Raw genomic sequence first — 23,320 nt, forward strand, 5'->3', positions numbered from 1 at the left:
TACTATACACAGGATTCCTCATTACTACTACAATCTACTGTACACGAACGCGTGGTGATTTCTTTTGTTTTGTTTTTGTTGGTTTACTGTTTGACACAGTTATACGTTACTAAGGGGGTGGCGTGGAAGTCGGTTCGCTTCGGTGACTTGATTTCGATAACAAAGTAACTGTTCATTTGAATAATGGGGGTATTTTGTCTGATTGTGAATGTTTTGTTCTTCCTAGAGAAAACTTCTAGAGTGGTAATCTCCTCATAGAGAGCTTCGAGAGCGGAAAGCTCTTCCATAAGATGGTTTGCTGAGCGTACTCTTTTGTACAGAGTGGAAGGCTCATCTCTGAGAGAGATTCCAAAGTGAAAAGCTCTTCATAGAGAGAGCTTTCAGAGCGGAAAGCTCTTACAAGTTAGTGCTCCCAAAGCGGAAAGCTCTTCATAAGGTAGTTTCCTGAGCGAAAGCCTCTTTCAAAAGATAGAGCCGGGAAGCTCTTCTAAGAAATGGACCTGAAGGCGCTTCCTAGAAAGAACTTTCAGAGTTGAAATCTCTTCATAGTGGGAGCTTCCCGAGCGGAAAGCTTTTACAAGAAAGAGCTTTTAAAGCGAAAATCTCTTCCGTACGATAGTTTCCTGAGCGTACTCTTTGGTACAAAATGGAAGGCTTATCCCAGAGAGACTCCAGAGGGAAAGAGCTGGAAAGCTTTTCCAACAAAAAGAGCTTCTAAAGTGGAAGGCTCTTCTTAGAAAGATCTTCCAGAGTGGAAATCTCTTCATAGAGAAATCTTCCAGAGCGGAAAGCTTTTACAAGAGAGAGCTTTCAAAGCAGAAAGCTCTTCCATATGATGGTTCCAGAACGAGAGGCTCTTTTGTACAGAATGGAAGGCTCATCTCAGAGAGAGATTCCAGAGCACAAAGCTCTTCCTAGAGGGTGGTTCTCTCTATAGAGCGGAAAGCTGTTACGAGGTAAAGCTCCTAAAGCGGAAAGCTTTTCCATAAGATAGTTTCTTGAGCAGAAGGCTCTTTCAAAAGATAGAGCCAGGAAGCTCTTCTAAGAAATAGAGCAGAAAGCACTTCCTAGAAAAAACTTTCAGAGCTGAAATCTTTTCATAGGGAGGGCTTCCCGAGCGGAAAGCTATTAGAAGGGCTTTCAAAGCAAAATGCTCTTCCTTAAAATAGTATCCTGAGCGTTCTCTTTTTGTACAGATTGAAAGGCTCATCCCAGAGGGAGATTCCAGATGGTAAGAGCCGGGAAGCTCCTCTAAGAAATGAAGCTTCTAAAGTGGAAGGCTCTTCTAAGAAAGAACTTCCAGAGTGGAAATCTCTTCATGGAGAGAGCTTCCAGAGTGGAAAGCTCTTACAAAAGAGAGCTTTCAAAGCGGAAAGCTCTTCCATAAGATGATTTCCTGAGCGTACTCTTTTGTTCAGAATGGAAAGGTCATCCCTGATAAAGAGATACCATAGCAAAACGCTCTTCCTAGAGAGAGCTTTCACAGTGGGAAGCTCCTTATAAAGAGAGAGCATCCAGAGCGGAAAGCTCTTACAAAAGAGAGCTTCCAAAGCGCAAAGCTCTTCCATAAGAAAGTTCTTTGAGCGGAAAGCTCTTTCAAAAGATAGAGCCAGGAAGCTCTGGCAAGAAACAGAGCTTCTAAAGTGGAAGGCTCTTCATAGAAAGAACTTTTCAGAGTGGAAAGTTTTTCCTAGGAAGAATTCCAGAGGAAATCGCTTCATAGAGAGTTTCCAGACTGGAAAGCTTTTACAAGAGAGAGAGAGCTTTCAAAGCGAAAATCTCTTCCTGAGCGTACTCTTTTGTACAGAATTAAAGGCTTATCCTAGAGAGAGATTTCAGAGCAAAAAGCTCTTCCTAGAGAGAGCTTCCAGAGCGGAAGGCTCTTACGAGGTGGAGCTCCCTAAGCGGAAAACTCTTTCATAAGATAATTTCTTGAGTGGAAAGCTTTTTCACAAGATAGAGCCGGGAAGCTCTTCCAAGAAATAGAGCTAAAGGCTCTTCCTAGAAAGAACTTCCAGAGAGGTAATTTTTTCATAGAGAGAGCTTCCAGAGCGGAAAGCTCTTACAATATATAGAACATCCAGAGTGGACGTCTCTTTCAAAGTATTCTTCGAAAATGGAAAGCTCTTTGTAGCGAGAGTTTCCTGAGCGAAAGGCTCTCCCAAGGAAGAGTTTCCAAAGCTGAAAGCTCATCCAAGAAAGAAATTTTAGAGCGTAATGCTCTTATAAGAGTGAGCTACTAGATTTGAAAGCACTTCCACGTGATTGAGTCCTTGGAAGGCTCTTCCAAGAAAGGTCGTACATAATGAAATGCTCTTTCCAGAGAGAGCTTCCAGATTGAAAAGCTCTTCCTAGAGAGAGTTTCCAGAGCGGAAGGCTCTTTCAAGAGCTTCCACAGTGGAAGGGTCATTCAAGGAAGAGCTTCCAATGTAAAAGCCTTACTCAAGAAAGGCCTTTCAGAGCGCAAGGCTCTTCAAAGAGAGAGCTTTAAGGGCGAAAAGCTCTTCCGTAAGAGATAGACCTTCCAAAGTGGAAGGCTTTTCCAAGAAAGATCGTACAGAGATAGCGAAAGGCTCCTCCTGGAGAGAGCTTCAAAAGCGAAACGCTCATCTAAGAAAGAGCTTCAAGAGCGGAATGCTCTTGCATAAGACAGTTTCCTGAGCGGAAAGCTCTTCCAAAAGATAGAACATCTAGAGTATAAGTCTCTTTCAAAGTATTCTACCAAAATGGAAAGCTCTTCCTAGAGAGAAGTTCCAGAGCAGAAGGCTCTTCAGAGGGAGAGCTTTCAAAGCGAAAGGTCCATCCCCGAAGAGCTTCCGGAGCAGACAGCTCTTCCTAGTAGCGAGAGCTTCCTGAACGAGATGCTCTCCCAATGGAGAGCTTCCAAAGCAGAAAGCTCATCCAAGAAGAAGCTTCTAGAGCGGAAGGCTTTTCTGAGGGACAGCTGCTAGATTGGAAATCATTTACAAGAGACAGAGTCCCTAAAGTGGAAGACTATTCAAAGAAAGGTAGTACATAATGGAATGCTCTTCCTAGACAGAGCTTCCAGATTGAAAAGCTCTTCCAATCTCTAGACTGGAAGGCTCTTTCAAGAGCTTCTAAGCAGAAGGATCATCCAAGAAAGACCTTCCAGAGTAGAAGACTCTTCTAAGAGAGAGCTTCAAGGGCGAAAAGCTCTTCTAAAGTGGAAGGCTTTTCCAAGAGAGATCGTACAAAACGGAGTGCTCTTCGAAGATATACACACTGAGATTCAGATGTTCCAGCTCAGTAATTTTTTTCACTGAATTCAGTATTTTTTTCATCTTTTTGCTGAGTTTTCAACAGCAGATTTATCTCGGTACGCTCGGTAATCGTATTTACCGTTCACCAGTAACGATATTTACCGTGCATCAGCAACTTTTGACAGTTTGTTAGCTTAGCTCGGTAACACATTTACAGAATATCTGCAAAAGAAACAACCGAGCGTGCCGAGTTAAATCTGCTGTTGAGAACTCAGTAAAAAGATTGGGAAAATACCGAGCTGATCTTAGTGTGTAGTTTCCAGAGCGAAAAGCTCTTCCTAGAAAGAGCTTCTAGAGGATAGTTCTTTCTAGGGAGAGTGCTCAAAGCGAAAAGCTCTTCCATAAGATAGTTTGCTGAGCGGAAGGCTCCTTCAAAAGATAAAGCCGGGAAGCTCTTGCAAGGAAAAAAAACTAAAGTGGAAGGCTCTTCCAATAAAGAACTTAAAAAGTGGAAAGCTCTTCATAGAGAAAGCTTCCAGAGCCGAAAGCTCTTACAAGAGAGAGCTTTCTATGCGGAAAGCTCTTCCATAAGATGGATTCCAGAGCGAAAGGCTCTTTCAAGGTCTAAAATGGAAAGCTCTTCCTAGAGAGAACTTCCAGAGCAGAAACTTTAAAGGGAGAGCTTTCAAAGAAAAAGGTCCATCCAAGAAAGATCTTCCGAAGCGAGAGAACTTCCAGAGTTTATCCAAGAAGGAGCTTCTAGAGCGAAAGGCTCTTACAAGAAAAAGCTTCAAGAGCGAAAAGATTTTCCAAGAGATAGAGCTTCTACAGTGAAAGGCTTTTCCAAGAAAGATCGTACAGAATGTAATGCTCTTCGACGAGGTAGTTTCCAGAGCGAAAGGCTCTTCCAAGGTATTCCTTCAAAATAAAAAGCTCTTCCTGGAGAGAGCTTCCAAAGCGAAATGATCATCTAAGAGTATCCAAAGCAGAATGCTCCTCTAAGAGGGAGCGTTCAGAGCGAGAAGGCTCTTTCAAGAGGTACGACTCTCAGAGTGAGATGGTTTTTTCATGAGATAGAGCTTCCAGGGTGAAAGACTCTTCCAAAGGAGAGCTTCAACAGTGAAAGGCTCTTCCAAAATAGATCCTCTAGGATACTCACTCTTTCATGAGAGTGGGCTTCAAGAGCGAAACTCTCCATAACAGAAACAAAACTCTCCTAAACAGACCGAAACACCCCTCTTTTCCATGTATGTATTTGCCAACGATGCTCCCCAAAAACGGAAACGAAAAGCGAATGCGTCCTAACCGTAGGTAAATATCGATTAAAAATAAATTAATTTACTATGCACAATTTTGGTTTCATCCTCAACTGTTTGCCCTTTCCCTTTTCTCGCAAGTAAACTTCTTCTGTGCGTGTTGCAAAACATCGAGCAGTTCAATCATGGCATGCTGTGACTTCCCCATCAATGTGCTCGAATTCCGTAAAGGAAAACTGCTCGAATGATTCCGCTCACTGCACTGTGTTTTGCAACATTTCTCTTTTCTCCTTTTCTCTTTCATTCTCTTTCACACTTTCGCTCTCACTCTCGCTCTCTCTTCCATCTCTCTCGCAATAAATAAATAAAATCTATGTAGACGCTTTGTTGCTGCATGCTCTTGTTTCTATCTAGTAAAACTCTGTTCCAACTCGCCTTAACTAACACAGGTTTCCGGTTCTATTGTAGGTAATTGTAAAATTCTCTGCTAGCTTGCTTGCTATTAGTCTGCGCATGATGGGTGTGTTTGTGGATGTTTTGCTGTCGTCGGTGCATTTGTTTAAAATAAAAAAACAAACGCTTACACGGAGGGAAAAATAAATATCAATAAAAGTATAATCACTGGTATCTTGGTTGAACTTTTTAATTTAAAAAAATATGTGTTTATATTTCGCGGGTGTGTTTCTGTATTTCTGTGTGTGAGAGAGGTCGTAGACTGAAACGAAAAACTCTCGATTCGCATTTCTATTGTTCTCTTCTAAAACAAAGTTAACAATTTCCTAATCGCTACGAATGTACAACTCTAGAGGGAGTTTCTGACTATTGGCATTTGCGGGTGGCTGTCCGTTTGTGTGTATGCGCGCGTGTGTGTGTGTGGGTGTGGATTTGAATCAACATTAATTGTGGGAATTGTTGTTACTGAGTATCTCTGGTTGATGGTGAAGGTTTTCGTTTGCTTTCATTCTCTCACTCTCTCTCTCTAACTTTCTCCATCTCAAAATATGTAAACAATCGGAACTTATCTCTAAAAAAAATCAACGAATTTCAATTAATAATTATAGGCTAAAAAGACAAAGAAATAACATCATAGATTTGTATTGCAGGACTTCTGTTGTGTTTGCCGTATCTTTCTCTCTCGCGCGCGCGCGTTCACTCGTTCTCTCTTCGCTGGTTCACTCACAATGTCTCTCACACTCCCGCGCGCATGCGCGCGCACACGTGCAAACAGAATTCTCTCGCGACGTTCTCGCTGCTTATGCGTTTGCGGTTTCCGTTTTGTATTCATCTGCTTCGTTTTTTCTCTCTCTAATTCATAAATCGGTATATTTCTAATTTTTGGGGGAGGAACTTTATATAAATCAGACTTCAATTTGTACCTCAAGAAATGTGTGTAGTTTCGTGTGTATGTGTGTTTCGCGCTCTAATTATTGTAGTAAAAATAATTTATATTGTTGTGGTTGGCTTGTGTTTGTGTAAAAATCGGTAAATTTCCAATTCGGTTCGGATTTCGGATCTATCTGAAACTAATTATTAACTATTGTTCTTTCCGTTTCTCATTCTTTCTTCGCTTTCTGTCGCTGCTAGTTGTTGTAGATTACTTGTTTCCCTTGGAGATTTACGGCGGCGGGGTTACTACGATTGCTTGTCTGATGAAGAAGGAGGTCCTGTTGTTACTCATGACCTGCTGTGATCAACAAAACCTTTCACTGTTTCACAGAAAGGCCTTTTGCGTGCTCTGTGTATCTCCCGATGAGATGCGAAATGCACAAAAATGCTCTTCGGGATCTGGAAAATTACTGTAGGAAGGCTTTTTGGAGCTTTCGGAAAAATCCTTTCAGAGATTTTGAGGATCCAGAGAAACACTTCCAGAGGAAGGCTCTTCGGAACTTCCAGAGAAAGGCTCTTCGGAGCATCCTGGGGAAGGCCCTTTGGGGCTTCCAAAGGAAGGTTCTTCGGAGCTTCAGAGGAAGGCTCCCCGGAGCTTCCAGAGGAAGGCTCCCCGGAGCTTCCAGAGGAAGGCTCCCCGGAGCTTCCAGAGGAAGGCTCCTCGGAGCTTCCAGAGGAAGGCTCTTCGGAGCTTCCAGAGGAAGGCTCTTCGGAGCTTTCAGAAGAAGCTCTCCGGAGTTTCCAGAGAAAGGCCTTCCTGAGCTTCCAGAGAAAGGCTTTCCGGAACTTCCAGAGGAAGGCTCTCTGGAGCTTCCAGAGGAAGGCTCTTCGGGGCCATCAGAGGAAGGCACTTCGGAGCTTCCAAAGGAAGGCTCTTCGTCGCTTCCAAAGGAAGACTCTTCGGAACTTCCAGAGAAAGGCTCTTCGGAGCATCCAGAGAAAGGCTCTTCGGAGCTTCCAGATGAAGGCTCTTCGGAGCATCCAGAGGAAGGCTCTGTGGAGCTTCCAGAAGAAGGCTCTTCGGAGCATCAAGAGGAAGGCTCCTCGGAGCTTTCAGAGGAAGGCTCTTCGGAGCTTCCAGAGGAAGGCTTTTCGGAGCTTCTAGAGAAAGGCTCTTCGGAGCATCCAGATGAAGGCTCTTTGGAGCTTCCAGAGTTTAGGGGAAGGCTCTTCGGAGCATCCAGAGGAAGGCTATTCGGAGCTTCCAGAAGAAGGCTATTCGGAGCTTCCAGAAGAAGGCTACTCGGAGCTTCCAGAGGAAGACTATTCGAATCTTCCAGTGGTAGGCTCTTCGGAGCATCCAGAGGAAGGCTCTTCGGAGCTTCCCGAGGAAGGCTCTTCGGAGCTTTCAGAGGAAGGCTCTTCGGAGCTTCCAGAGTAAGGCTCTTCGGAGCTTCCAGAGGAAGGCTTTTCGGAGCTTCTAGAGAAAGGCTCTTCGGAGCATCCAGATGAAGGCTCTTTGGAGCTTCCAGAGTTTAGAGGAAGGCTCTTCGGAGCATCCAGAGGAAGGCTATTCGGAGCTTCCAGAAGAAGGCTATTCGGAGCTTCCAGAAGAAGGCTACTCGGAGCTTCCAGAGGAAGACTATTCGAATCTTCCAGTGGTAGGCTCTTCGGAGCATCCAGAGGAAGGCTCTTCGGAGCTTCCCGAGGAAGGCTCTTCGGAGCTTTCAGAGGAAGGCTCTTCGGAGCTTTCAGAGGAAGGCTCTTCGTAGCTTCCAGAGTAAGGCTCTTCGGAGCTTCCAGAGGAAGGCTTTTCGGAGCTTCTAGAGAAAGGCTCTTCGGAGCATCCAGATGAAGGCTCTTTGGAGCTTCCAGAGTTTAGAGGAAGGCTCTTCGGAGCATCCAGAGGAAGGCTATTCGGAGCTTCCAGAAGAAGGCTATTCGGAGCTTCCAGAAGAAGGCTACTCGGAGCTTCCAGAGGAAGACTATTCGGATCTTCCAGTGGTAGGCTCTTCGGAGCATCCAGAGGAAGGCTCTTCGGAGCTTCCCGAGGAAGGCTCTTCGGAGCATCCAGAAGAAGGCTCTTCGGAGCATCCAGAGGAAGGCTCTTCGAAGCTTTCAAGTGGAAAGCTCTCCGTAGCTTCCAAGTGGAAAGCTTCCAGAGGAAGGCTCTTCGGAGCTTCCAGAGGAAGGCTCGCCTGAGCTACCAGAGGAAAGTTCTTCGGAGCTTCCAGAGGAAAGCTCTTCGGAGCTTCCAGAGGAAAGCTCTTCTGAGCTTCCAGAGGAAGGCTCTTCGGAGCTTTCAGAGGAAGGCTCTTTGTAGCTTCCAGAGTAAGGCTCTTCGGAGCTTCCAGAGGCTTTTCAAGCGATTTCACAGCAGGGCTACTGAGAACTTTTGAGCATCCGAAGAAGGTTCTCCGGAACTACAATCTTTTCTAACTAGCAATTAACACGCAACAACACCGCCCACCATCAAGTTATTCAAGAAAAAACCTATAAACTCCACTCCGCTAAGAAAATCATCCAACTTTGAATCGCACCATTCGTTTAGTGTAAGTAAACCTAATTTTGTTATTCTTACGAAATTACTTTTTCCTTTTTCTTTTCATCTAATTCCTCTTTGATTTTCGCCATTCCGTTACGTCACATCTCTTCTAGTAAGCGCGCCAGTTTAGGTTAGTAGTTTGTTTGTTTAAGGTAGTAGGTATATTTACACATTTTCGCTAGCTACGATTTCCCATTCCTCTTTTATCTAAACCTATTTTCTACAAAACGTCATCTCCTTCGTTCTCCTCTCATCCCGTTTCATGGTTTTTCGGTTTCCCTCTCTCATCATCATCGTTTTCGTGCTCTCCTCATTCACTCACTCTCTCTCTCTCGCACTTAACCTAAACTGCAAAAATAGCATATTTTCGTTTCATCGACTGCTTGCATCTCTTTCCTGGTTACTCTTAAAACGACGAAAAAAAAAAACGATTGTGTGGGTGTCTTTCTTCTAGCGTAAATTTCTCGGCTTTTGGCGCTTTCTCCGGTTGCGCGGTTGCGTGGTGGGATGGAAATTATATAGTTTAAATAAAAACAAATAGGAAAATATAAACAAAAAATATGTATACGATACACAAATATATATTGCTTTAGCTGTCTGTCAGTCTGTGTGTGGGTTTGTTTACGTTTTTTACCTCTCTCTCTCTCTTTCTCTATTTAATAATAATGTGAATATTGGATTTCTAAGTGTTGTGTGTGTGTTGCTGGTGGTTGTATAAGAGTTTTACCTAACGTTAACGCAACGCGCGATCGCGGGGTTCGAGTAGCGAGTCTTTACGCCGACTTTGTTTTTTTTACTTATTTCTCTCTTTTTTCCTTACACTCAAATAAATACAAGGAGCACTAGATTGATTGATTTTTTTTACTTTCTTTTCAACGCGAGGGAAAGGAAATCTGTTGAATGTCAAAAGAAGCGTTCCGCCACGGTGTTTCCATGGTTACCCCGTGGGTTTGTTTACGATTATCATTTACAAAAAGGAGTGCGTGTCGGACAGAATGGGACAGAATGTTAGGGTGGAGGACTTTTAAAGCAGCGAGAATTGGTAAGCTCTTAGAAGGGTTTGTTTTGATTAATGATTTCATGGTTTGTTTTAGCCTCTTTTGGTTGAATGTACGTGTACGTGTGTGTGTGTATGTGTATGCGCGGCGGCGGTGTGGTAATAATCCTAAATTACGAACCAATCTTAAAACAAATTGAACAAAATGACGACCAACGGAGGCTTTCCGGTATCCTAACCTACAAGTGTGTGTTTATGCGTGTGTTTGTGTTGGATAGTTGGTTTGCATTCCAAGGTGTGAGTGTGATTTTTGTATTGTTTCTCTTTAAATGAGTTTGTGTTAGTATGTGTTCGATGCTTTCTAAAACTTCTAAACTGGTTAAAAACGGATTTTCATTCCCATTTTGAATACTCTTGTTTACAACTTCCTCTACTGCTGTCTCTCTTTCTCTCTATGGCGCATCGATGCGAGTGTGCCTAAGGCTAGCCTGTATCATTTCAGAGCTTGAGAGCGTCGGTTCGAAGCTCTATTTTGGAACTATATACTTGCCTGATGATGCCCTCCGAAAGGGCGCCATCTTCCGGCAAGCACCCGGAACTTTTGTTTCTGTTGTGATTTACGGGTTGCTATGATCTACCTGTTTTTTGGGATTCTTGGCGAACGGTCACCTCCTCCTAAACGTCTCCCGAAGGTCCCATCGAAGGACCCCATGCAGTGGCACCTCCGCCGCTACTCACGAGTCCATTCCTCGGCCGCACCGGAGGAAACCCAGACTCTTTCGTAACTTCCACCGGTCGCTGCTGCTGCTGCTGCTGCTGCCACTTGGAGGGATCGACGCGTCCGTTGGTTCTGCTGCCTGCTGCGGCCGCCGAAATTCTGCTTCTATCGGTACTGATCGCATCGAACTCCTTTCCGTAGGGATCCGAGTCGAAATGGATCAGCGGTGGTTGCTGCTGTCTATTGAAGGACGACTGTTGTTGCTTCCTGCTCTGCTGCTGCTGCGGTGGCGGTGGAATCGCCAGCGCAGATCCACCGAACATGGCCCCACCACCGGGAGCACTGTTCACGTAGTCATGCCCCTGGATGCCACCTTCCTCGCTGCCACTCCGCCTACTCCTGCTGCCGCCATCGTAATGGATGCCGGGACTTACGCTGCGCGACTTGCCTCGCGGGTCCATCTCGCGGATCCGCATAACACTGCGACTGTCCCGAGCCCCTCCTCCAACACTTCCTAACATCGTCGGTCTGCCGGTTTCCTTTCCTTCATCGTCATCGTCGTTCGCTTCCTCATCTTCCTCGTCCTCCAGGGGTTCCTCTTCTTCGGCTATGGTATCATCAATATCTCTACTATGATATGATATGGCTAATGAATCACAGATCAATCGGTTACCAAGTTGGTCACTGGAAGAGAAAAGAGAATGGGCCGGGGGGTTGGTTATTGAGGGTCTTTCCCTGAAGACTGTACTAAGTAGATATACAGTCTCATTTGTATAACTAACTTTTTTTTTGTGTGGCATTAGTACTCAAGTCTATACAAATTAGTAAAATCAAAAATGAAATTAACTTAAAGTTAAAGAAAATTAAACGTAATAATAAGATTAATGTGCAATATTGATATTTATGAATTTAAGATGAGGGAAATAGTCTTAGGGAGAATGTGCAATACAAAAGCTTTGTTTCGAAGAATACTAAGAGAAAGACGTTATGATAGACATCTGCGCCGATATATCTAGCATCAAGAGCTCAAGAAACAATCAAAAACGCTTGAACTAGTTCCATTTTCCAGCGCTTTGGACATCTATCCGTGAAACAGTGAATGAATACGACAGCGCAAAAGAGAGGATAGATACTAGTCAGTGTTGTTCGTATTTGAAGAAACTGTCAATGCAGAACGTGCAGCTTACGAGAAGCTTATGCCAATTCCCAAGGCTAGTGAGTTAGTGTCAGACCCTGCGAACAAAACACAAACTGCTGAAAGACAGCGAAAGAAGAATGCGAAGTGATATCAATGACGACGATTGCAGCGACGAAACGGGACTTGCAGTTGGAAACTCGGTACGTAGAAGTTTATCGAGTGCATCAGCATTCACATACTCGCCGATCTACTGAAGAACGGGTTCTTATCGTGGCGCTGTAGGTGGTGTATTGGACCAGATCCATGCTGCGAAAGTTTAGAGTTAAATTATACAATGTTGCGACAAAACACGCGAATTGGATACAGCTTTCATCGGGACATCCAGAGCCAAAGGCGATTGATCAGTTGGTGGCCCATCGATGAAAGATGTGCAAGTTGAGGATCAAAAACCGATTCAAGACCAGGCAACATGATAAGGGCGAGAGCCTCTTGGCCACGGACATGAGGGGATTGAAAGGCACCTGCGATGCGCACCTGCATGGCGAGATAAAACGTAGGTACGGGAGATCACGAAAAAACGGAGAAAACGATTACCAAAATGACTTGCGATTGGAAACTCGGTACGTGGAAATGCCGATCTCGTTACTTCATTGGGAGCACCCGCATACTCGCCGATTTACTGAAGAACCGCGGGTTCGGCATCGTAGCGCTGCAGGAGGTGTGTTGGACAGGATCCATGGTGCGAACGTTTATAGGTAATCATACCATCTACCAGAGCTGAGGCAACACACGCGAGCTTGGAACAGCTTTCATCGTGATGGGTGATATGCAGAGGAGCGAGCGTGATCGGTTGGTGGCCGATCGACGAAAGAATGTGCTGGTTGAGGATCAAGGGCCGATTCTTCAACATCAGCATAATAAACGTGCACAGCCCGAACTCCGGAAGCACTGATGATGACAAGGACGCATTTTACGCGCAGCTCGAACGCGAGTACGACCGCTGCCCAAGCTACGACGTCATGATAATCATAGGAGATTTAAACTCTCAGGTAGGCCAGGAGGAGGAATTCAGACCGACGATTGGAAAGCTCAGCGCCCACCAGCAGACGAACGAAAACGGCCTACGACTCATCGATTTCACCACCTCCAAAAACATGGCCATACGTAGCACCTTTTTCCAACACAGCCTCCCTTATGGTTACACCTGGAGATCACCAGCAGACGGAATCTCAAATCGACCACGTTCTGATTGACGGATGGCACTTCTCCGACATTATCGACGTCAGGACCTATCGTGGCGCCAACATCGACTCCGACCATTATTTGGTGATGGTCAAACTGCGCCCAAAACTCTCGGTTATCAACAATGTACTGTACCGGCGACCGCCACGGTACAACCTAGAGCGACTGAAACAACCGGATGTCGCCTCAGCATACGCGCAGAATCTCGAAGCCGTGTTGCCAGACGAGGGCGAGCTTGATGAGGCCCCTCTATAGGACTGCTTTAGTACAGTGAAAGCAGCCATCAACGACGCAGCCGAGAGCACCATCGGGTACGTGGAACGGAATCGACGGAACGAATGGTTCGACGAAGAGTGTAGAACGGTTTTGGAGGAGAAGAACGCAGCGAGGGCGGTAATGCTGCAGCAAGGGACTCAACAGAACGTGGAACGTTATAAACAGAAGCGGAAACAGCAGACCCGCCTCTTTCGGGAGAAAAAGCGCCGCCTGGAAGAAGCGGAGTGTGAAGAAATGGAACTGCTGTGCCGTTCCCAAGAAACACGGAAGTTCTATCAGAAGCTAAACGTATCCCGCAACGTCTTCGTGCCGCGAACCGAAATATGCAGGGATAAAGACGGAGGCCTCTTGACGGACGGACGTGAGGTGATCGAAAGGTGGAAGCAGCTCTTCGATCAGCACCTGAATGGCGTGGAGAACGTAGGCACGGGAGACCACGGCAACGGAGGAAACGACGACGCCAGTGCAGCGGAGGACGGACATGAACCAACTCCCACGCTGAGGAATGTTAAGGATGCCATTCACCAGCTCAAAACCAACAAAGCAGCTGGTAAGGATGGTATCGCAGCCGAACTCATCAAGATGGGCCCAGAAAAGTTGGCCACCTGTCTGTATCGGCTGATAGTCAGGATCTGGGAAACCGAACAGCTACCGTGTAACGTTTTGACGTTCTTATTCTTTTAAGTAAAATAAAGTTTGAATTCAATTAAATTAAATTGTTATATTTTTTTTAATATTTTGATTTTGATTTTAGAATATGTTTTTTTTATAATTAATTATTAGTTTTCATGATTATTTTAGTTTAATTTGTAGCTTTTGACGTTTTTATCTTTTCAAGTAAAATCTTATTTGAATTGGATTCGTTGAATTTGACTTTGGATTTGAACCGTTTCATCTAGTAGAGATTATCCGTTTCATGTAAGGTTTGTGTCTAGGCTAAGTTAATGACGATTCATGTTATGCATCTTATAGGACTTTTTCGATGGCGCTAAATGGTTTTTACGGCCATGTGCGATTTAAATTTGGCGCACTTGTATATAATAGTTTTTAGATTGAATAGACGACTGCTTCAATAGCAGGAAATTTACTTGACTAGAGATTTCGACTGACTCCATCACTTCATAGTTGAGTCGGCTGGAGAGCAGAAGTGAGCTTCGGCGATCTTCTCCCAGTTTGTAGTTTTTTAAGGTGTGTAGTGTTTCTTAGAGTTGAAGTTTAGTAAATTTGTGTTGCTTGAAGTGAGTTTAATTTGAAATGTCTGTTCTCGTTTGTAGTGTTTAAAAATTGGATTTTGTCGCCAGGGGCAGACACTCTGCTTCCTGAGCATTCGTTTGATTTTCCAAAAGGTAATTGTATAATTGAATTTGTTTTAGTGTATATTGTTCTGATTTGTGTTCGTCTTTGGACCTCAGCGTCCAAAAAGACGCTTTTTATTTTGGGCTTTAAACCACAACGCTCGTCCTCGCCCGCCAATTACTGGCAGTTAAACGGAGTACAGGGGAATTACTTCCGGCCTACCTGCGTGCGGTGACGCACGATCGGGCAGAGTACCGGACCGCCGACGCCCCTCCGCACCTATAGTCCGGCGAACATTCAGGACAGCGAGCTAACGTCGACGATTGGCCAGGAGAAAGCACCGTCGACGAACAAAACCTGCGCAGGTACGTCGTTTTGAGTTCATGGCCATGATCATACACACACACACACACACACACACACACACACACACACACACACACACATAATTGACGATCATTTTGTGAATAATATACACGTTGAAACGAATTCCATTGCTTGTTGTTCTTGATTCCATTATTTCTTTTTATTTGTTTAATTCATTTAAATAAATTCACTTCCGCGACTCTTAATTGATTGCTTGTTGTTATTTATTCAGTTTCTAGTTCCCTTTTGTGTAAATTTCCGTTATTGTTTCAGTTTAAATGTTGTTTGTATTAAGTTTTAATGCGTTTAAAGATTTTGAGCCACGGCCGTTCGAGGAAGCCCTTGAGAGAAAGGGTCGTCAATTTAGTCGGGCAAACTTTAGAATGAACCGGTGGTCTCTCGATGCGAGAGTGGCGCAAAAGCCATCGCGTTTTAAGATTCTCTCGTGCTAATTCGACGAACGGTTACAACCGGAGGAGTGGAAGGAAGGGATAATCTGCCCCATACACAAGAAAGGCGACCATTTGGAATGTGAGAATCTTCCGTCGTCTGTCACCTAAAACGAATGAGTTCGTGGGAAGTTATCAAGCCGGTTTCATCGACGGCCGGTCGACAACGGACCAGATCTTCACCGTACGGTAAATCCTCCAGAAATGCCGTGAATACCAGGTCCCAACGTATCAGCTGTTCATCGACTTCAAAGCGGCATACGACAGTATCAACCGCGCAGAGCTATGGAGAATCTGTTGGCAATCCCAGGCGCAGTGGACACAGTTCCCTATAACCGACCGAACAGCAGTCGTCCACCGGGATTAGTGTGATTGAAGAAAATAACACCGAATTCGTTTTGTTACGCCTCTATATTAAACGACGGACTAGTACGGACTGAATATAAACAATAACAAACTTTACTGATCAGCATAATGCTTCGTCGCTCTTACTCATACACATACATTAAAACAGCCACACAACTAACATTCATCTTCGTATCAACCGGTGGTTGGCATTCCACTTTAAATGCGTATCCTACCAGGGGGCTGTCACTACTCCAATCCAACACTCCTCCTTAGTGCAGCCCCCTGCTTGGCCCCCTTTCCTTGTGCTATCAATAGTTAACTCCTCCTGAATCAAAGCCGAGTCCTAAGCATTCTCCTAGTTTTATAGGTAGTACAAACCCCCACTCTTTTCACCTACTGCAAGCACAGTATCTCCATCCATCAACATGAGTTGTCAACATTCGACCAAAAACTACACTGTAACCATCTTCTGTAATCTGACTAACCGACAATACATTCTTTGATAATTCAGGCAAATAAAGAACATCCTTCAAAGTGACATCAATTCGCCCGCCATCTTTCCGAACTCCAACAATTCTTCCTTCACCATGTCCTTTGGCTTTGACCGTTTTCCCATCCGCTAGTATTACATCTTCACTACATGGATTCCACCAGCCAAGGTTCGAAATAGAATTCGTGATGTGCTTCGTGCAACCAGTATCAATTATCCATTTCTGAGAAGGCACATCACTCTCGGTAGTCATCGCGAAGCACACTTGACGATCACCACCATCATCCGCGGGTTCCACACTTTTGGCTTGCTCCTGCTGTCTCATACTGGCCTTGGTCTCTTCCAACAATACTGGGCAATTCCTCCGGAAATGACCTCCACGTCCGCAATAGTAACACGCTCTAACACAACTTCTTCGATTCCCAAACTGCGCTGTAGACTTCATAGCGTTTTCGTGAATATTTTCCTGCGAACTAGCTTGTGCACGACTCTCAGTTTTCCTCCTCCATTCATCCAGCAGTTTGCCCTTGACGTAGTCCACCTTCAAATCTTCTTCTGGACGTCCTTCTAAAGCAGTTACGAGCGGACTGTACGACTCCGGCAGGCTCGATAACAGAATCGCCACTACCAGATGTTCTTTCAACGACTCTCCTATCCTGGCCAAACGATGCACCAGCTCCGATGCTTCCATCAAATGGTTGGACATGCTTCCATTCTCCTCCAAGCGCATTGAACATAGTTTCCTAAGTACGTGTATTTTGTTGGATAAAGAGCCACGCTCATGGTAGCTCTTGAGCTTCTCCCACATATCTTTCGCTGTAGCCGCTTCCATAACGTGGATTAATTGGCTATCGTCAAGCGCCAATCCAATCACAGCTCGAGCTTTTTCGTCTCTTCACGTCCATGCTGATGTTATATCCGCTTGCTCCGTCATCAGTAAAAGCTCCATCCGGAATCTCCATACCGACCAGTTGGTGTCGTTTAACCGCTCAAACATTACTTTTGCTTCCGCCATGTTTATTTCACCCTTGCGTCACAAACTAACACCGACCACTGTGCAGTTCTTCTGATTTCCACCGTTTCCACTGCTTTCTAACAAATGTCTAACAAACAGTGTCTAACGCCTAAATTCCTCCGTACTGGGTTGTTTTGCTCGCATCAACAAAACACGCTCGCGTCAGAATACCCAGAATACCCATTTTTTCATTGCTATCTCTGTCGCTCTTCAAGAGGCCCTATTTAAAAATACCCATTTTCAAGTTGGGCCGCCCAACTTGAAAATGGGTATTTTTAAATGGGGCCTCTTGAAGAGCGACAGAGATAGTAATGAAAAAATGGGTATACTGACGCGAGCGTGAATGGAATCACGAAAAAATGTTTCTGGTCCAACAACAGCGCACCTGTTCTCCTCCTGGAGCAAAATTCACCCAACGACGTCCGTATAACTAATCACTCTCTAGGCAACACTTTCTTCCAAATTCAACTTAACATCGCTTTACATCCACCGGAGATGATTCAATCAGAACGTTGACACAGTAAACTCAGTTCATATTCACGTATGCCTCTTCGACCAGAGAACATTTTCACCGTATTTTCTTCTTTTCGGGGCCCAAAACCTGTTGGCAATCCCAGGCGCAGTGGACACAGTTCCCTATAACCGACCGAACAGCAGTCGTCCACCGGGATTAGCGTGATTGAAGAAAATAACAACACCGAATTCGTTTTGTTACGCCTCTATATTAAACGACGGACTAGTACGGACCTGGGAGGGAGAAACCGACACGAAAAATGTGTATGTCAAGGCAAGCCGAGATTTCGCTGTCAAGAGCTGTCAAAGCGAGCCCAAATTCAAAACAAAGCGTTGTAACGGATTAAAGTGAAAAAAGAGCGTAACTGGAAATAATATTTTTTTCGCAATGAAAAATGCAAGCTCAATTCAGTTTTCTTCACATAGAAACATAAAAGACACACAACAATTTGCATGTTGAGCAATTAAATGCAGTTTTTGCGCTTCCTGCGAGGTGTTCGACAAAAATTGGAATTAAATTTTGGTGGAACATTCACATCAACTCCAGCCTTTATTCAAGGTTTGTCCGGAAAACCGAAAGTTACACACCAAACGAAAACTAACGATATGCATGTAAGCTGCCTTGATTCCCAGTACGGAGGGTTAGCCTAACATTAGCCTAATGTGAGACTAACTGGCCAGCATGTTAGGCTAACTTTTTGTCTCACTTTTGGCTAATGTTAGTCTAAAATTAGACAGATATGACACACTTTTGTTAGACATGTTGCAAATTCGAAACATGTTTGTTAGTCTAACATTAGACTAACGTTAGACATGTTTTAGTATGGGCTGTTAGACGAATGTTAGGCATAGATTTTATGCTGCTTGTTTTCATTCCAGCTGTCATCCGAGCAAGAAGTGTGATTGTAGTAGTGAACTTTTATCGGCGTTCACTACTACAACCGCACTTCTGCCTCGAATGAAAGCTGGACGAAACATATTTGATAAAAACAACTCGGAGCCCGTTTTAATTTTAATTTTAATTTTAATTTTAATTTTAATTTTAATTTTAATTCTAATTTTAATTTTAATTTTAATTTTAATTTTAATTTTAATTTTAATTCTAATTTTAATTTTAATTTTAATTTTAATTTTAATTTTAATTTAAATTTAAATTTAAATTTTAATTGTAATTTTAATTTTAATTTTAATTTTAATTTTAATTTTAATTTTAATTTTAATTTTAATTTTAATTTTAATTTTAATTTTAATTCTAATTTTAATTTTAATTTTAATTTTAATTTTAATTTTAATTTTAATTTTAATTTTAATTTTAATTTTAATTTTAATTTTAATTTTAATTTTAATTTTAATTTTAATTTTAATTTTAATTTTAATTTTAATTTTAATTTTAATTTTAATTTTAATTTTAATTTTAATTTTAATTTTAATTTTAATTTTAATTTTAATTTTAATTTTAATTTTAATTTTAATTTTAATTTTAATTTTAATTTTAATTTTAATTTTAATTTTAATTTTAATTTTAATTTTAATTTTAATTTTAATTTTAATTTTAATTTTAATTTTAATTTTAATTTTAATTTTAATTTTAATTTTAATTTTAATTTTAATTTTAATTTTAATTTTAATTTTAATTTTAATTTTAATTTTAATTTTAATTTTAATTTTAATTTTAATTTTAATTTTAATTTTAATTTTAATTTTAATTTTAATTTTAATTTTAATTTTAATTTTAATTTTAATTTTAATTTTAATTTTAATTTTAATTTTAATTTTAATTTTAATTTTAATTTTAATTTTAATTTTAATTTTAATTTTAATTTTAATTTTAATTTTAATTTTAATTTTAATTTTAATTTTAATTTTAATTTTAATTTTAATTTTAATTTTAATTTTAATTTTAATTTTAATTTTAATTTTAATTTTAATTTTAATTTTAATTTTAATTTTAATTTTAATTTTAATTTTAATTTTAATTTTAATTTTAATTTTAATTTTAATTTTAATTTTAATTTTAATTTTAATTTTAATTTTAATTTTAATTTTAATTTTAATTTTAATTTTAATTTTAATTTTAATTTTAATTTTAATTTTAATTTTAATTTTAATTTTAATTTTAATTTTAATTTTAATTTTAATTTTAATTTTAATTTTAATTTTAATTTTAATTTTAATTTTAATTTTAATTTTAATTTTAATTTTAATTTTAATTTTAATTTTAATTTTAATTTTAATTTTAATTTTAATTTTAATTTTAATTTTAATTTTAATTTTAATTTTAATTTTAATTTTAATTTTAATTTTAATTTTAATTTTAATTTTAATTTTAATTTTAATTTTAATTTTAATTTTAATTTTAATTTTAATTTTAATTTTAATTTTAATTTTAATTTTAATTTTAATTTTAATTTTAATTTTAATTTTAATTTTAATTTTAATTTTAATTTTAATTTTAATTGAGGGGGTCAGAAGCAAAGGGGTGTAAGTGACCAAAACCTGATTTTGAGATAATGGACGTAAACTTTGACATCTTATAAAAAAATCAACAACAATCGAAAAAGTTCGGAATCGCCTCGAATATGCTACTATCAAGTATATCCACCACTGGAGATGAACGCAGACGTTATATACGTTGTTTTTCTTGGAATATGAAAATTGGATTTTTTTGGTAAATGGCACTTACACCCCTTTACCACTAAACTACTGACTTACACCCCTTTGCCGCCAAACAAGTCCTCCATTGGGTTGCAACTTTATATGTAGACTCAAACACTATTATGCAAAGTGTCCTAAAATTGGAAATAAAGTCTTGTTTTAAGTTTACTAACATCTTGCTTGTAAGATGACTTAGTAACGTGACGAAAAGGTCGCAGAGTTTATTTTCTGTTTGTTTGTGATGTATTTTTTTTATTATTAAAGACACTTTACCAAATAAGTTGGCATTCGTGTCCAGTAATGTAAATTTAAAAAAATGCATTTTATTAAATACACATGTAAAATTAAAGAAAATGTGTGCTACTGTCACATGTTTTAAAATTTCACATGTTGGAGTATGAAAATGGCCGCCACACTGGCCACCTTTCATTCTACTCGATTTTTTTTACCACAACATCTGAAACTGTTTCTTGCTGCTTGTTTACTGATAGTGAACACCGAGTAGCCTTTGCAGGCTAATGCAATTGACTGGACACCAGATTTCCGCTAGAGAAAATGTGAGGCGTAATGCGTTGTTCGGAAAGTTATCGCTGGTGATCTTCATCTTAAATCAAGAATTGAGTATGGGCTATTGAGCCGTTCATTCATTTTCAAAATCCATTCAAGACTTTTTTTTACTTATTCGTTCTGAGGGTTCGTTATTTCAAGACTTGAACGAATTTGGCGATTTTTAGCCCACTTTTTTATCATACTAAAATATTGCAGAACGTTAAACACATTAAGCCGGTCTGACGTAATCTTGCACTTTTTATTTTTTTTTGTTTGGGAGATTTTGGCTTTCTCAGTCTAGGGAATCCAAACGATTAAATTGGCATTGCCCGACGTTTCGGCCTAATTTATTTGGCCTTTTTCAAGGGTAAAGCTGTCTATCGTTTTACCCTTGAAAAAGGCCAAATAAATTAGGCCGAAACGTCGGGCAATGCCAATTTAATCGTTTGGATTCCCTAGACTGAGAAAGCCAAAATCTCCCAAACATTTTTTTTTTGTATTAACGAGATTTTTAGCCCTAGGCTAGTTCACCTCGCGACCCATGCTTTATTCACCTTCTGAAGGAAGAACTCACATTATGTGTGTGTGTTTTTTTGGGAGTGGGCTTCGATCCCCAGTCCTCGGCGTGCTAGGCATGTGCTGTACCCATCACACCAGATCCGCTCCACACGCACTTTTCCTTTATAAGATATACTGTGTTCATGCAGTGTACATAAAATATTTTTTATATTGGTTATTTGATCAATTTGCATGTTTTTAGTTGAGCAGAAGCCATTTCTCTTGTTTGTATCACTTTGATATTTACTGTTAGTAAAAAATATAAAGAAAATCTTAATAATATGATACTTATGCGAACTATATCAATCTAGGTATCTTGTATTGATTATTTTCAACGAAAAATATGTGATTCGTATTGTCATTTTTGTGTATAAAAGTCCAAGAAAAAGTATAAGGCATCAGTTGGCATATAACTTGATGATTTTTGTGGCTATATCGGTCTCTTTCTACTCATAGTATAAGGGAGTAGAGATCAAAGTGGATAATGAAATGATAGATATGATAGAATTCGCTAGGTAGCGAACAAGTGTGAAAATTTTATAGAAGGTGAAATTAGGCAAGTAGGCCATGTATTGAACGAATACATCGAATGCGTGAAACTTCTGCCGTGCGACCTGTGCTTTTAAACAGATCGGCTTGGTTGGTAGTTCATACCACCTTACCAAGACTGGCAAAAGTTTCAGGCACCCGACTGCCTAATGTATTGTTCTGTTTTCATCACAAATTCTATCGATCGGTAGCTTTTTCGGAATTCGCACTCCGTTCATAGAGGTATGTCTATATCGCGGCGTGTTCTTCCTATTAGCTTTTTCGATCTTATAGGATAGAACACTTTTCTTTTTGAGCCAAACTTTTCATATCATATGCTGATTTATCGACCGTATACTATTAATAACTTGATGATTTTTGTGGCTATATCGGTCTCTTTCTACTCATAGTATAAGGGAGTAGAGATCAAAGTGCATCAGCATATGATATGAAAAGTTTGGCTCAAAAAGAAAAGTGTTCTATCCTATAAGATCGAAAAAGCTAATAGGAAGAACACGCCGCGATATAGACATACCTCTATGAACGGAGTGCGAATTCCGAAAAAGCTACCGATCGATAGAATTTGTGATGAAAACAGAACAATACATTAGGCAGTCGGGTGCCTGAAACTTTTGCCAGTCTTGGTAAGGTGGTATGAACTACCAACCAAGCCGATCTGTTTAAAAGCACAGGTCGCACGGCAGAAGTTTCACGCATTCGATGTATTCGTTCAATACATGGCCTACTTGCCTAATTTCACCTTCTATAAAATTTTCACACTTGTTCGCTACCTAGCGAATTCTATCATATCTATCATTTCATTATCCACTTTGATCTCTACTCCCTTATACTATGAGTAGAAAGAGACCGATATAGCCACAAAAATCATCAAGTGATTATTAATAGTATACGGTCGATAAATCAGCATATCAGTTGGCATATTCCGATGCTCATTTTTTTCTAGGAGAAGAATACTTTTTCCATTGTTAACCAGTAATAAAATGTTCTTTCATTGAAGAAATTGTGTACCAGAATTCGACTACATTAAAAAAAATAACCATCACTACCAACAATAACTTGGATGATTAAATAATTAGAAGAAACTAAATTGACAGGTTACTTCAAAAACTATCCACAGATAAATTGCAAATTTTATATTTCCAAGAACATTCGGCACGTGCGTCGTGGGCCCATAACATGAGATATGATTCAAAACATATTTAAAGGGATCATAGATGCACATTGACTCATAATAAAGCTTGATATGTTGATTTTTGAGAATTTTTATAAATATAATATTGCACTTACATCCTTTTGCCTCCAAACAAATCTCCACCATGGTTAAGCGTCACTTTTTTCGTTCAGTGTGAAAACATGTTAAAACATTTTTAAAAATTGCGGGTCTTTGGCAACAAACAAAGTTGATCTCGTAGAGTCACGTAGGATATGTATCTCAATTTTGAATTTTTGGTCACTTACACCCCTCTGCCTCTAACCCCCTCAATTTTAATTTTAATTTTAATTTTAATTTTAATTTTAATTTTAATTTTAATTTTAATTTTAATTTTAATTTTAATTTTAATTTTAATTTTAATTTTAATTTTAATTTTATTTTTAATTTTAATTTTAATTTTAATTTTAATTTTAATTTTAATTTTAATTTTAATTTTAATTTTAATTTTAATTTTAATTTTAATTTTAATTTTAATTTTAATTTTAATTTTAATTTTAATTTTAATTTTAATTTTAATTTTAATTTTAATTTTAATTTTAATTTTAATTTTAATTTTAATTTTAATTTTAATTTTAATTTTAATTTTAATTTTAATTTTAA

The 23,320-nt window shown here is 40.0% G+C and overlaps 2 protein-coding genes across 4 annotated transcripts in view; one reads left to right on the plus strand and one right to left on the minus strand.

Annotated features, from left to right (window-relative positions):
* The first annotated feature begins 7,654 nt into the window (after nucleotides 1-7,654).
* LOC134291030 (small proline-rich protein 3-like) lies at nucleotides 7,655-8,005 on the plus strand. The gene has a single exon (XM_062858288.1). The coding sequence runs from the start codon at nucleotides 7,655-7,657 to the stop codon at nucleotides 8,003-8,005; it is 351 nt and encodes a 116-aa protein (XP_062714272.1).
* Nucleotides 8,006-8,399: 394 nt separating this feature from the next.
* The window catches only part of LOC109621320 (insulin-like receptor), a 216,496-nt gene continuing 201,575 nt past the window's right edge, over nucleotides 8,400-23,320 (minus strand). Inside the window, exon 15 of one of the 3 annotated variants that reach the window (XM_029875643.2) lies at nucleotides 8,400-10,747. In XM_029875643.2, the coding sequence (XP_029731503.2) occupies nucleotides 10,021-10,747 (727 nt within the window). In that variant the 3' untranslated portion in view covers nucleotides 8,400-10,020. The remainder of the gene's footprint in view (nucleotides 10,748-23,320) is intronic. The other 2 variants (XM_062856295.1, XM_029875644.2) reach the window with 2 other exon arrangements.

Source organism: Aedes albopictus, chromosome 3 (assembly GCF_035046485.1).
Source record: "Aedes albopictus strain Foshan chromosome 3, AalbF5, whole genome shotgun sequence".
NCBI lineage: Eukaryota > Metazoa > Arthropoda > Insecta > Diptera > Culicidae > Aedes > Aedes albopictus.